The sequence below is a fragment of the Trachinotus anak genome, unplaced genomic scaffold (genome assembly GCF_046630095.1).
Source record: "Trachinotus anak isolate AG129_WGS33_773 ecotype Australia unplaced genomic scaffold, CSIRO_AGI_Tana_v1 ptg000019l, whole genome shotgun sequence".
NCBI classification, from domain to species: domain Eukaryota; kingdom Metazoa; phylum Chordata; class Actinopteri; order Carangiformes; family Carangidae; genus Trachinotus; species Trachinotus anak.
Window position 1 is genome coordinate 20,547,781 of NW_027273870.1, and position 12,786 is coordinate 20,560,566.

Sequence of the window (12,786 nt, forward strand, 5' to 3'; positions counted from 1 at the left end):
ATTTACCACATGAGCCATACAATCCGTGATTCAATCACATTACAAGAACCAAATACATAATTGGAAACCTGTAGAAAGGCTGCCAATAAGTTTTAAAATTGTTTCTCTAGCACAATTTGTGGGCTATTAAGGTGTCAACATGATGTTGCTCCAAAATTGTACAAAAAACAACACAGCACTCCAATATCAACTGGCTGGTAAGAAATATGTTCATTTTACTTTTAAAAATATTCCCTGTCTACACTTTATGTTCACAACAAGTATAATTAGTGTTTTTTGTTATAACTACAACAATATGTCATCAAGATAAGACAATAAAACTGTACTGAATTCATTCACTTGATTATTGATCATTGTGCATTTAAAATTGTTTCCCTCTCTCACTCTTGCTGGTACCTCCACCCTTTTCTCTGTCTCTTTCTCTCTCCCCAACACACACATTCTCGCTCTATAGACAGAACCACTGCAAACACAAATTGAGGGAAAATATGCTAAAACAGGACATCGCTGGGACATTTATAGAAACAGTATCAATTGTAATAGCAGCCAAGGTGTTTGAGAGTTAAACTGTGTGAGGAAGGACAGAGGAAAGAGGTAGAGGGGACCGATTGAGAGACAGACAACAGAGTGCAGTCAGCTCACCGGCAGCAGTCAGTCCTTCAGGGTTGGCGCTCAGCTCCTTCATGTCAACCATGCAGTGTCCCAGGTGTTGGGTGCCGTCCTCCATCTGTCCGGCTTGCCCCTCAGTCCTCCCTCCTGCTCTTCCACCTCCTCTCCCACCTCCTCCACGAAACACCACAGTCCAGTCCAGTTCCCCGGCTCACACACAGCCTGCCAAGCAGAAAAGCTGTCACAAAGATAGCAATCCGCTTGCCTCGCTTTCTTGCTGCCTCACAGCGCGCTCTCTGGCAGCATTAAAGATGCCTTTTGGAAACTAATACGGAAGAGAGGGACCACGAGGGACCTGGAGCAGTGGTGGGGAAGGAGTGAGGGAGGGGGAGAGGTAGGGAGGGAGAGGGAGAGCAGTGCAGAGACGGGAAGGGAGGACTGATGAGGGAGTGAGACTCAGAATGAGAGAGAAAGCAGGACAGAATTGATGTTGTGTGCGATACACAGCTCTATCCATCAATCTTTGGCTGTCAGTGGGGCACCTAGACCATACTGCACAGCGCAATACAGCCAGAAAGACAAAACTCTGCCCAGTCTCTACCTCTCCCTCCCTTTTCTCACTGCGCAGCCACTGCTGCATCCAGACATGGCAGCAGGGGTCCCTCTGATTTCTCCAGCCTCCCCTCACCCTTCCCATTTCCTTTTCTAGCAGCTAAACAAAAAGCCAGTATTGTGCAGCATGTGGAAGTTTCATACAGTAGAAAGGGGGGTGGGTTGAAGGAGAAGGCGAGAGACAATTCACAGTACAGTGAGAGTTTTTAGTGCAGTGTAATGTAACTGCTGAGTATAAGCAAGAGTTAAATCAACAGGTTAAACGGGGAAAGTGACAGAGATTGTTTCTTGTGTTATTTAGACAAAATGTGTTTCCATCTGAACTTGGCATCTGAAAATACACAAAAGAAGAGGCAGCAAAAGACTCTGTTATAATCAGCAATTATGTGTAATGAAGAGATACACTGGCAGAATAATGCAGCTCTCTTCCTCTCTCTCTTCCCCTGTGTCTTTATTTGATGCCCTCACCGCCTCTCCACCCACTCATACTGTGAAGGTTATTGTTAGTTATTTGGCCACCAAGGCCACGATGCTACAGTAAGACCATATCTAAAATCAATGTTAATTTATACCCTGCTGAATAGAGAGGGTGTTGTGGTCTGAGCTAACGCTCAATAAAAGACACGGAGAGGGCAGAAGCCTTAAACTCCTAGAGGAGATTGACACCTACAAAATGTATAATGGCGTACAGGATGACAATACAAGAAATATAGCATCACACTGAAGAATAGACACAAAAGTCTGAGATATTAAACATATGAGGTAAAAGTGTATTTAATCTGTTAAAAATAAGGGTAAAAAAACAAATAGTTAATAGTAACTATTTTTCCTGAAACGAGACAGGCAACTGTAAAGCAGAAAAAAGTTAATGAAACGGTCTAAGGTAAACCAAAGCCATTTTCCACTTCGGTCTGGTCTCACAATTTGGCAATGCAAATTCTGTTCTATATATTGTATATTTTATGTATTGTAATTTATTATTACTCCTGGCATTAATAAATCACCCCCCCCCCCCAAAATTTAAACTGTCTATGAAGCTGTTGAATGTGAAATAATAGCCTCATGCAAAACTCTGCCCTCCCCCTAAAAGACCATACCAAACACCATAAGTCATCAGTTTTCTTAACGGGAAACCTCTTGCTGTTGTAGTAATTATGAGTATATGAAGTAGAGGAAACAGTTCTTTGTTTCCTGTTTCAAAGCCATAGCGCTGTTTCTTTTGACAATGACCACACATTTATTGGTGTAAACATGAGAAAGGTACTTAAACCAAACCCATACATTTTTGTGCCTAAACTTAACCAAACCAATTGCTGTAACCATGACAATAAAGGTCCAGTGAGCCTGCTGTTGATATGCACCTATGGGTTGTATTCTCCTTAGCAACAAAGGTCTGCTACGCCTGCCACTGGTAAGCTCCTCTGGGTTGTAGCCAGGAGTCTTTAATTTGGAGGACTAGAATAAATTCAGTATAACCCCATGTATGTCATTTTTTTATAAGTACAATTTGGGTACAACCCTTGGTATTTCTTTCTTTGAGAATTTATTTTCAGAAATTTAAACTCAATCAATACAATCAGTCTTAGAAAAAATAAACCGGTCAAACCCTAGATACAGACCACATGGGCTAAAGAGCCATGTTGAGTTCATGTGCTTTCTAGAGGCAACTGGTCTGGGTTGGGGTTGGTGCCAAAAACCTAAACGAAGATAAATTGGTCCCTGCAGGAGCAATAAGACAAGATGAAGCCACTCTGCACAAGGAGGTTTCTTCTTCACTTTCTACTTCTCGCCCCATCCTTATCCCTTCATCCCCCTATTGCCACGTTCTCCTTGTTTTCCACCCCCTTTACTCCCTACAACCATCAAGATAAATGTTGTCTTCTTCTGTTTTAATGAAATTGTGGTGGGACACACGTACATATAAACACAACTGTGCGGATGCGCGGGCAGAAACACTCAAACAACACTGCAGAGAGGCAAACAGGTCTGTGGTGTGATCCATTAACATTCTAATAAGTTTCTTTTAAAGGCGATGTGTGTTGTCTTATTAAAGCCTGACTGATAGAGGAGGCTGGAGAAAATCAATAGACAATGCACTAGAGATGGAGAATAGTACAAGTACACTGAGGAGAGGAGAAGAAAATAAACATGCCCTTTTTAGCTATTCGGCCCCAAAGCCAGGATAACAGATCCTCGCATTTACCCATTCCAATAGCACTTGAGGCCCATTAGAATTTGTGATACTCTCCCTCACAGTATTAACCCGAGGAAAGCCAATACCTTGATTCAGACTAGCATATTGCCTCTACTAGTGTTACACAGCTGTAGTGCAGTAAAGGTCGCAGCGGGAGACATCCCATTCTAATGGTTTGAATACACACTGGTCAAAATGAGTGAGGCAGAAAATTGTTGAGGGCATAGTAGGGCCTCACCCAAATCAATGTCTTAAATCCTGCATGTGAAATAATACATCTTTTGATTTACATGTGTACTATTGTATAGATTTGCGGCTAGTTTTGTTGTATCTTTTAACATCTTTTGGGCATCAATGTTTTATTTGTGGTTACGGCGAGCTGCATGTGGCAAACTCAAGAACAATAACAACATCAAAGTATTCATGTTCAAGACAGCTGCCCCTGCTGTGTGGCCTTTCTTTGATTTTAGCATGTTTGCACCATAAATTTATAAAACAGCCAAGAAAGAAGCCACTTCACACTTTGGGTGACAGCACAAGCAGAAACACTGAGAATTTGATGAGAAAACAGCATAGACTGAAAGATGAACTATATTACAGTGTTATGTAGATTTTGGTTTTAAATCAGTGGGTAAAACTGGCAGTGTCAAAAAACAGACATGACACAAGACTGTACACAGTGGTTAGAGTTGTTTCTAGTGGTTAAAGTGTGTCTTATTAGAAATACAGTCTGTTTGGTAACCTCTTTACCCACTGAACACAGTTGCTTGAATCAAAATGAACATGAATATTATCACACTGTAACAATTTACGCCATTAAAAAACTAACAACCTGGTACACTTGAAAATGACAAACAAGCAAAACTAGTGTGTGAAGTGTAAAACATATGCCTTATATAGTGCATATTATATATATATATATATATATATATATATATATATTTATATTTATATTATATATTTTTTTTTCAGCTGTCATCTAGTCTAGTAATCAATGTCTGTCAAGGTCCACATGAATCCTCTTCACATTAAAAATGAACAGACACACATCCCCCTACGTTTTCTTATTCACTGCTCCTCCTTTCAGAGAATGTGGAAAGATGAAGCTATTGATTTCTCATCATGTGTTGTCATGTCAGGTTACAACATTCTCTTTTACTGCACCACTACTGACATCCCTGTTGTTGATTCCCAGTGTTATGTGAAAGGGATCCACAGCAGCTTGGGTTAGGGTTAGGGTTATTTTGTTTGTTTGTTTGTTTGTTTTTGTTTTTTTGTTTAGTTTTTTTTTTTTTTTTTGAAGGAAGTGGTAATGATAGGCCTTGCCATTCTCACACTGATTCAATGACCAATCAAACTATTTAAGGTATCTGTTCACATTTTCAAGTGTGTCTTTAAGCAATACTCAAAGGACAATATGCACAGCACATACAATGAGCTACATCTTGCTGTGATCATTTCTCCTGCCCATATCAGCTTTGAAGGGACCCTTTCCTTGTATAACTCCACAGTAATATATGGGGGCAAAATCCATAGTCCTTGTTCTGCAATGCTCACTAAATTTCAGCTGAAACCAACATGATGTTTTGCCAGCCTGAGTTAGCCACATCATGGAGCTATCTTCCACAGATAGTCTTTTGAGTACAAAGTTCCCTCTCTGTGTTTCCTTACAACAAGGACTGTTGCAGTCCATCCCTTATATTGAATTTGCACTATGAAAAGATCAATCCATGGTCAATATTGAGAATTTTGGAAGCAACCAATGACTGAGAACTGTTTGAATACAGACTTGAAAAAAAATGTAGTAGCTTATGTTCTGGCACAATTTAGAGCATTTTATCTTGTACTTCCTGAGCAACAACATAACAAGACTAGGTGAAAACCTAGTAAATGGCTGGACTGCCTTTAGTCAAATCCTGATTCTATGACTGCAACTTCATCTGACAGATCACCAAACACATAAATCAAAGACAAAGACTGTGCTGTGACTTCAGCTGTATTTACTTATAAAATGATCCCTCAGAGCGAAGACAAGAAGCAAGATAATATCTTTTTTCTGTTGTGGTTCAGCCAAAAAAGAAGCATGTTTTAGGTTTAAAAGGCACACTTAACAATAGTTACTTTGCCTCATTACAACATCACTGACGCTGCAAGGTCTCTGGCTCTTAAACCTGTGGTTTACCTTGTTGAGTGAAGCCACATTCTCTCACTTTGCACACAACATTCTACACCATCCTCATTGTTTCCAAAGCAAATAAACTTTTTTTTTAGAACCTACTGGGTCATAAAATACTTATTTAGTTAGTGTTGCATCACTTGTAAAACTTGTCAATGCCCTTTCAGTGAGAGTTGTGCCACTCTTAAGTTTTTTTTTTTCTGTCTCAGAGAAAATAAAGAGGGAAGATGTATTCAACACCCTGACAAGCACGATTTAATGTTTTATTCACTATTGCCCATTAAAGTCTGTGCTGTTTATGCCAAACTCTCACACCTGCTCACATTCTTAGCCTGGGCAGTTTGGCTAATTGCTAATTGGCAGTTGTGGTTTGTTAGCAAATAAACTTCCCTAAATGAGCCTTTGTAGCAAAAGTGCTGCAGGAAAGGCTGTACAGTGATACCCTTTCTTTAGTAACAATAGCCTCTGTGATAAAGCAGTAAGACAAGGACTCCAGCTATGCTAGCAGTGGCTCTGACACAGTGGAAACAAAATAGATTTGGGCACTCAATCTCACCAAGAGGACCAGCAATGTTGAAAGTACAGGATAGATATGGATTTGCTGTTTCTACTGTGTTTCTGAATTACTTGGCTGCCGGAGACACACACCACCACTGTGCCAACATCCATGTATCATTCTTACTGAAGCAGCAGGAGTATTTTCATTACCCAAGGTTGATTCTCTGGATATTTCTTTATCAGGATTGTTCCTCTAAAAGTAACATTATGTTCATCAGGAAAGGTCAATACTGATCTAACCTCCCCAAGTGATACACAACTCTCTATATAGCCAGGCACTCTGTGTGTTTGAATTGACTTTATTCCATCTTATTCTTGACTTTTAAGATGAAAAACATCAATCAATCAACGCCTTGCCTCTCTAATATAACCAGCAAAGTAATGTTAACTTTCTTGGGCTAAGCCATTAATTTTTAGGATATACTGACACACAAGCCAGGCCCAGATTGAACACAAATTGTAATAAGAATTTTGACCAATTAATAATGAGTTAAACACTTAAAATATATAAAGGCTACATATCAATTAACTCATGGAGACGTGTGCAACGAACATTCACAGCCATATTTAGCTGAGTAGTACTCTGTAGGACCATTATGACCAAATGGATTTGCAAAATATGCAATGCAGTGTTGAAATATAGCAGTGGTTCAAGCGTAATGCAATACCACTTACGAAGCAAACATCCATCGGATGATGGAGGACAACAAACATGGCTGCAATGCACAGAGGTCTGAGGAGATAACACAGAGAATCTGTTCAAAGTTGGAGAAAGACACTTCAGCCATTAGTGAATGAGGAGGGACATTAATTGGGCTACATTGTCCATCACAAATTGTCACAGATGGGTTGGTGGCCAAAGCAGCAAAAGCAAAACATGATGGATGATGATGATGATGATGACGACAACCACAACGATGCACCACCAGAGTAATGCAATGATGTTGCTGGTGGGAGAGGACTGGTGGGCACCGATATGAGCAACAACCCCACCTTATTGGATACTAATCCTCTAGTGGAAAGCTAATCAGACGCGCTTCTCAACACTCACCACTCTACCAAGGCACTATTTCCTGGGACATCAGTTAACAGACTGCACTCCAGACTAACTCCACAGCATGTGAACATGTTGCTATTTCTGAATAAAAACCAGAATACAAGCTGTCTGCTATGTTGAGGACTGAGGTAGACCTGACCAGATTATTTTGAGGTCTGACTGCTTCTGTTTCTGTTTTGTTAACCTGTTGTTTTTGATCATTAATCAGAACTCAATGGGTTTTTTTTATCTTGCTAATCTGTTCATACATTATAAAGTCTACTATTTCCTACTATTTGCTATTTATTTTAATAACTTTAATATTTTCCTACAGGGGAGAGACTATTATGCTGGTTATATAGAATGCACTCTGCACCAGAAGGATTCAATATGTGTTTTTGTTTTGTCAATCTGTTTTTGTTCTGGCTACTATTTTTTAATCTACTTTTGAAGTTAAACATTTGTCATGAAGGCCTGTGAATCCTTCTTTTGTTGTTCATATGGCTAATTGCACATGACAAAATAAACCCAATCTAACGAAAAACAAAAACAAAAACATTTGTCGTATTGGTATTTTTTAATGAGTTACAGACTATTTTAATGTATAGTCTATTCTAAATTCTAAAATCTACATTTACAGTACAGTTAATGGTTGGTTAACAACAGTAAAAAAAATTCAAACTGAACATCCCTAAATACAATGTCAGATGCAGAATGATGCATTTGCAATGATGCTACCTAGTGTTTCCCACTTCACAGGTCTGTCAGAGAAGGTAATAATACTAAGGACAGTTGGCTAGCAACATTACCCTTTACTCTGTCAGCTGCAGACACATAAATCCGAAAGAATTTCATAAGTGTTAAGTGTTTTTAATACCTTGCGTATTGACAATGCAAGTTAGCCTATTACTTGCTATGAAAGGATGGATTGAGAAAAACAAGCACTATGCTTATAGTTTTCAAGTTTCAAGTTTTGTAGCTGGACATCTTAAGCATAGGACTTGACACTAAATGTGCTCTGTAGACCTGTGTTCAGATCACAGTTATACAGCCCTAAGAAGAAAATATGCATTCCAGAATATGCAACTCATGACTGACACTCAATCAAAACTACTGACAAACACCAAGCTTACAAACCAGACAGCATAGAGCAGACCGATGATGCTGTAATAGTCTCAGTCAAAGAAAACTGATGAATGGATCAAAAAAAAGGCAAGACACAGCTTTGCCAATCATCATAATCCAAAAGGAATTATCTTGTGCACAGTGGAACATCGTAGCAAGTCAAGATCAGCTCTTATCAGACTTGGCTAAGCTTTCAGCAGTCTAAACTGTACTCTGTGCTGTCAGCTGAACACTGCTAACATGTTACATATAAAAACGTATTATGTAATGTTTATCTGATGCCAGAACATACTGGTATGTTAACATGTAACCTACGTGATGGACATTGACTGATTAGTTTTAGCTGTATTTTATCATGACATTAAGTGTTTGAAAAGTAAAAATTAAACATTCAATCGTTGAGAAATTTGACTTTAGGTATACTAACAAGCTGAAGGATTCACTGACGGACCAACTGACCATGCAAAAAATGTATTCTTACTACGTAAAAGCTGTTAAGTACATTTTAAAAAATCCAAAACAACCAAAATAATAAATGACAATTTAACAACATACCACTTAAATACAACATACTGTACATGCGACTTCATGTAAAACATTTAATGTACAAAATAAAAATCATTTTCTGTTCACACTCAGACTCAAAATCTACATCTTGAGTTCAAGTGGCCAAGGAAAGGATTCAGGATTAAGAAACAAGAGGATTAAATCTGAAGAATAATGCTATTTTCAGATCTCCCTCCAGATGACTGCCAGATAAATCATATGTTATACAACACATATACTGTCAGCGGGTAATGTGCTCAGACAGCCACAAACCATAAATCTCACACCTGCTCCAAGAAATCTTCTGCCTCCTCTCACCCTACACACTGGCTCATGTGTCAACCAGCACAGCAGAGCTACTGCCTGTTCAAATAGACAAACCTCAGTTTTTAGACTTCTTTAAAAACAGCCTCTTAAAGTATTCCTCATTAACCATGTAGGGCTAAAGCAGATTAGCAGATTGTTCTATCAAAACATTTTGAAGCAGACAAATTCCTACAGATGACAAACGATGATCAAAAACCACAGTCTGTTCTCATTGTGTTCCAAAGCAACAAGCAACATTGCTACATCAAAGAGCTTTCTGAGAAGGGATGAAGTTTTATTTGGAAAGGTCAGGCCTCTTGCAGGTCAGGGAGGACGGAGAGGATAAGTAAAGATATCATAAGTAGAAAGAGTAGAAAGATGGATTTATTTCAATTCATAGCTGTCATTAGGTATCTGAGGCACAGTGGTGATGCTGCAGTGTGAGAGCCTCAGAGCAGGCCAGCAGGATGGCTTCCAAACATGCACAAATATAAATACACACAAACTATAAAAAGCATGCAGCAGTGCAGTCTTTTTCGCCACATTCCATTACAATTTCTAAAACAATGATTTTTATTGAAATGCATGGCACTAATTCACGTGGGATCAAACAACTCGTAGCTCATGCCAGGCTGGTGCTGGGGGTAGGGCAGAGAGACAGCTGAGAGGAGTAGCCTCCTGATCCTGCACTCTGTCAGCTGTGTATGCCTGCTGTCGTTCTCTGACAGCAGGCATACACAGCTCCATGTGCTCCTGTTGTTTGTCTGGCCCATTCTTAGAGTAGGGCATGCCTCTCACTGCAGCTAGTTCACAGAAGCATAACACAGATAGGCCACTGATGGGTAATTAAAAGACTGGCAGCAGGTTTGTCCCTGCTAGGCTACGTGAGGCTAAAACTGCAGTCCTTCTTACTGTACAAATAGACTAAATTGTGAACACTGCTAATAGTCGTGGTGGCTGATGGGTTGCTGAAACTGGACATTTTTTCCTCTAGATCACACTGGTTAAAGAGCACAAACGTGCAGACAAACAAACCCAGAAGTATCTCTCTGTGATCAAAATTGAGACAATTTTTCAGTACATAGTGTCCCTATAAAACACAATATATTTACTCACATTGCCCATTTTGCTCAACAAGCTGGCATTAAAAAGCAGAGCACAATATTTTACTTATACACTGTGCGATGCTGGGCCCTTGCTACCACTTGCCAGTGTGTTTGCGTTGCATCTTTCATTGAATTTGCGTTCATAATCTGTGTGTAATTGGCATCCGATTTGCAGTTAATTATTCTTCAAGTGGCTAAGTCAGCCTTGTGGGAATCGTCTGAAATTAACAAGATCAGAAAAAGATTTTTAAACTGAGAATAGTTATGCAGAAAGACATATACTCATTAAATTAAATAAAAAAATTCAAAACATTTGCTAAAGCTGTAATTAAACTGTAATGAAACTAAAAATAATTCTGTATTTAGTTCTGAATTTAGATCAGCTCTCTTGTTTCGTTTTACAATAGTTGTGGCTTGCTCAGCTTTCATCTGCTGTCCACTGTGGAAGAGAATGCAGGAACCTCTTGCTCTAAACCTTCCTTTAATTATATATTATACCTGTGCAAATTTGCACCTGCTGTTTAGAGGAAGAACATTTCCCCTACAAACTGACCCATGCACAATTAACACCATATACTGCATCTTCCATTATTTAGGCAATCATTCCTGAAATGCGTATTAAGGAAACTACAGTCAGACATTTTTGAACAAAGTATTGGCAAGTTGCTAACAGTTTTGGTTGTGTGTTAGATGGTCACACCTGAATAATATGATATAAAGAATAAAATAGGTCAGATCTTGCAGCTTTGTTAGGTTTGAGAGGTGCTGCTCCTGCCATTTGAGAATGTTAGTGAACTTGCCTTGTATCATCATGTCCTCATACAAAGGCCACATGATGTGTCATTTTTGACTTTGTGATTATTTTCTGCTACTTTATGAATTGCTTGATTGCCTGAGGGCTTGCTTTAGCAGTGGGGATAGTTTTTGTCTATATGCATGTGATAGTTGGTCAACTGAGGCTTTGTGAGAGTGCTATCAATCACTGCTTATTAACTGATCATATAAATGTCATACGCTGGTTTCAGAGACATGGATAAGCCAACTGGAGCACTCTGAGAGAAACCAGGATTTTGTGGCATGTAAATGTGTGTCCTCAGGCAGACTGATAAAAATTTAATCAATAAGACCAAAATAATTATGATAATATGTAATGATGACCGACAAACTTAAATTACAATGATAATCTGAAACTGGTCATTGAGAGGACATATTTTATTGTCGCAGTCAAAACTAAACCGAGTTCATCCTGCTCAGGTCCCTTAGTTGGTACAGGAATTTGCTGATTTGCTGGCTAATCAGAATTATGTATAAAGGGAGTTGAATCACCAGGTTTAGATTTACAGTATAGCAATGTAGATATTATATCCTTAATATGATCAAAGCCACAATAAGACTCCAAACCAAATACCAGAGTGCATGTAAATGTACTCATTGTAAATCAAATGCTGCAATCACTGCTAAGACCTTTAACCAATTACCCCGCAATCCAGAAAATGTGGTGGTCCTCTCCTCCTTCCTTTTTAAATGAAATCTGCTCCTCCCAGCATGCAGGGCCATCTCACTTTTATAGCAGAAAGGAGAGATGAAAAAAGATTAGAAGAGGTCTGGGCTGCTGTGTCTCTATTGGAGACCTGTGATATAGCTCATATATTCAAGCTAGCACACAGCCATTACTATTCAGACTTAGGTGTCAAAGTAACTCAAAGCTTTAGAACACAGAGGCTGAATATAAATGCCTTGTAAGCAACAATAAAAAAAAGGTTTACCTTTCTAAATGCAAAGTCTATTTTTAAAAAGCCAATGTAACAACAGTTCCAATACACTTTTTAGATGGTAAAATTTTTTTTCTGTTATACCTAGTTATTCGACATGACATAACAAGCCTCTAGTTTTTCAAATTCTAAAAAGATTTCAAGCTGTAATGAATAAATCTGAGCAAGAGAATAGGAGAATAATAATTTATTATGAACATGTCCTGTGGTGTAACATCCCCTCTGTGAATAAGATTATATTTAATTTACTGTTTCTGTTCTGATGTTGCTGTGTGCAGTGTTGTCTCAGGGTGCAGATGTCTCATTCTTCAAACCGTCTGCTGAGGAGGAAGTGTAGTAATTATGACTAAGCTACTTTACCACTGTCAATTAAGCCAGAACATGAAACTGCTTTCATTATAATGTGTCATATTCAGACATCGTGGCATGCAGTGATTCCTGTGGCCCTGATAGAAGACAAGGAGAGAGTTAGGAAAGAGGTGTCTCTTCTGTGTGTATTCTTCAAAACCTTCACTCCAGCCAAAATCTATATCTTAAATATCATGCACTCATCCCCTCCAGTCTTAGAAGTAAGACAGGTGAAAAGGACTTTTTCCCCCCCAAGTACAATAACAATTCATATTTCATATGTTTTGCAAATAAAAAAATGACATGTCCATGTACAAAATAATTGGATTCTGAAAAAAATTGACTGAAGCAGGAATAAAGAGCTGCTGAAGACTTCATGAGATCTGTATATGATAAAG

The 12,786-nt window shown here is 38.8% G+C and overlaps 1 protein-coding gene across 11 annotated transcripts in view; it reads right to left on the reverse strand.

Moving 5' to 3' along the window:
* Positions 1–12,786, reverse strand: part of inpp4b (inositol polyphosphate-4-phosphatase type II B) — a 224,756-nt gene that overhangs the window by 133,902 nt on the left and 78,068 nt on the right. For all 11 annotated transcript variants that reach the window (XM_071504372.1, XM_071504371.1, XM_071504364.1 and 8 more), the window contains one exon: positions 643–831. In XM_071504372.1, the coding sequence (XP_071360473.1) occupies positions 643–727 (85 nt within the window). In that variant the 5' untranslated portion in view covers positions 728–831. The remainder of the gene's footprint in view (positions 1–642; positions 832–12,786) is intronic.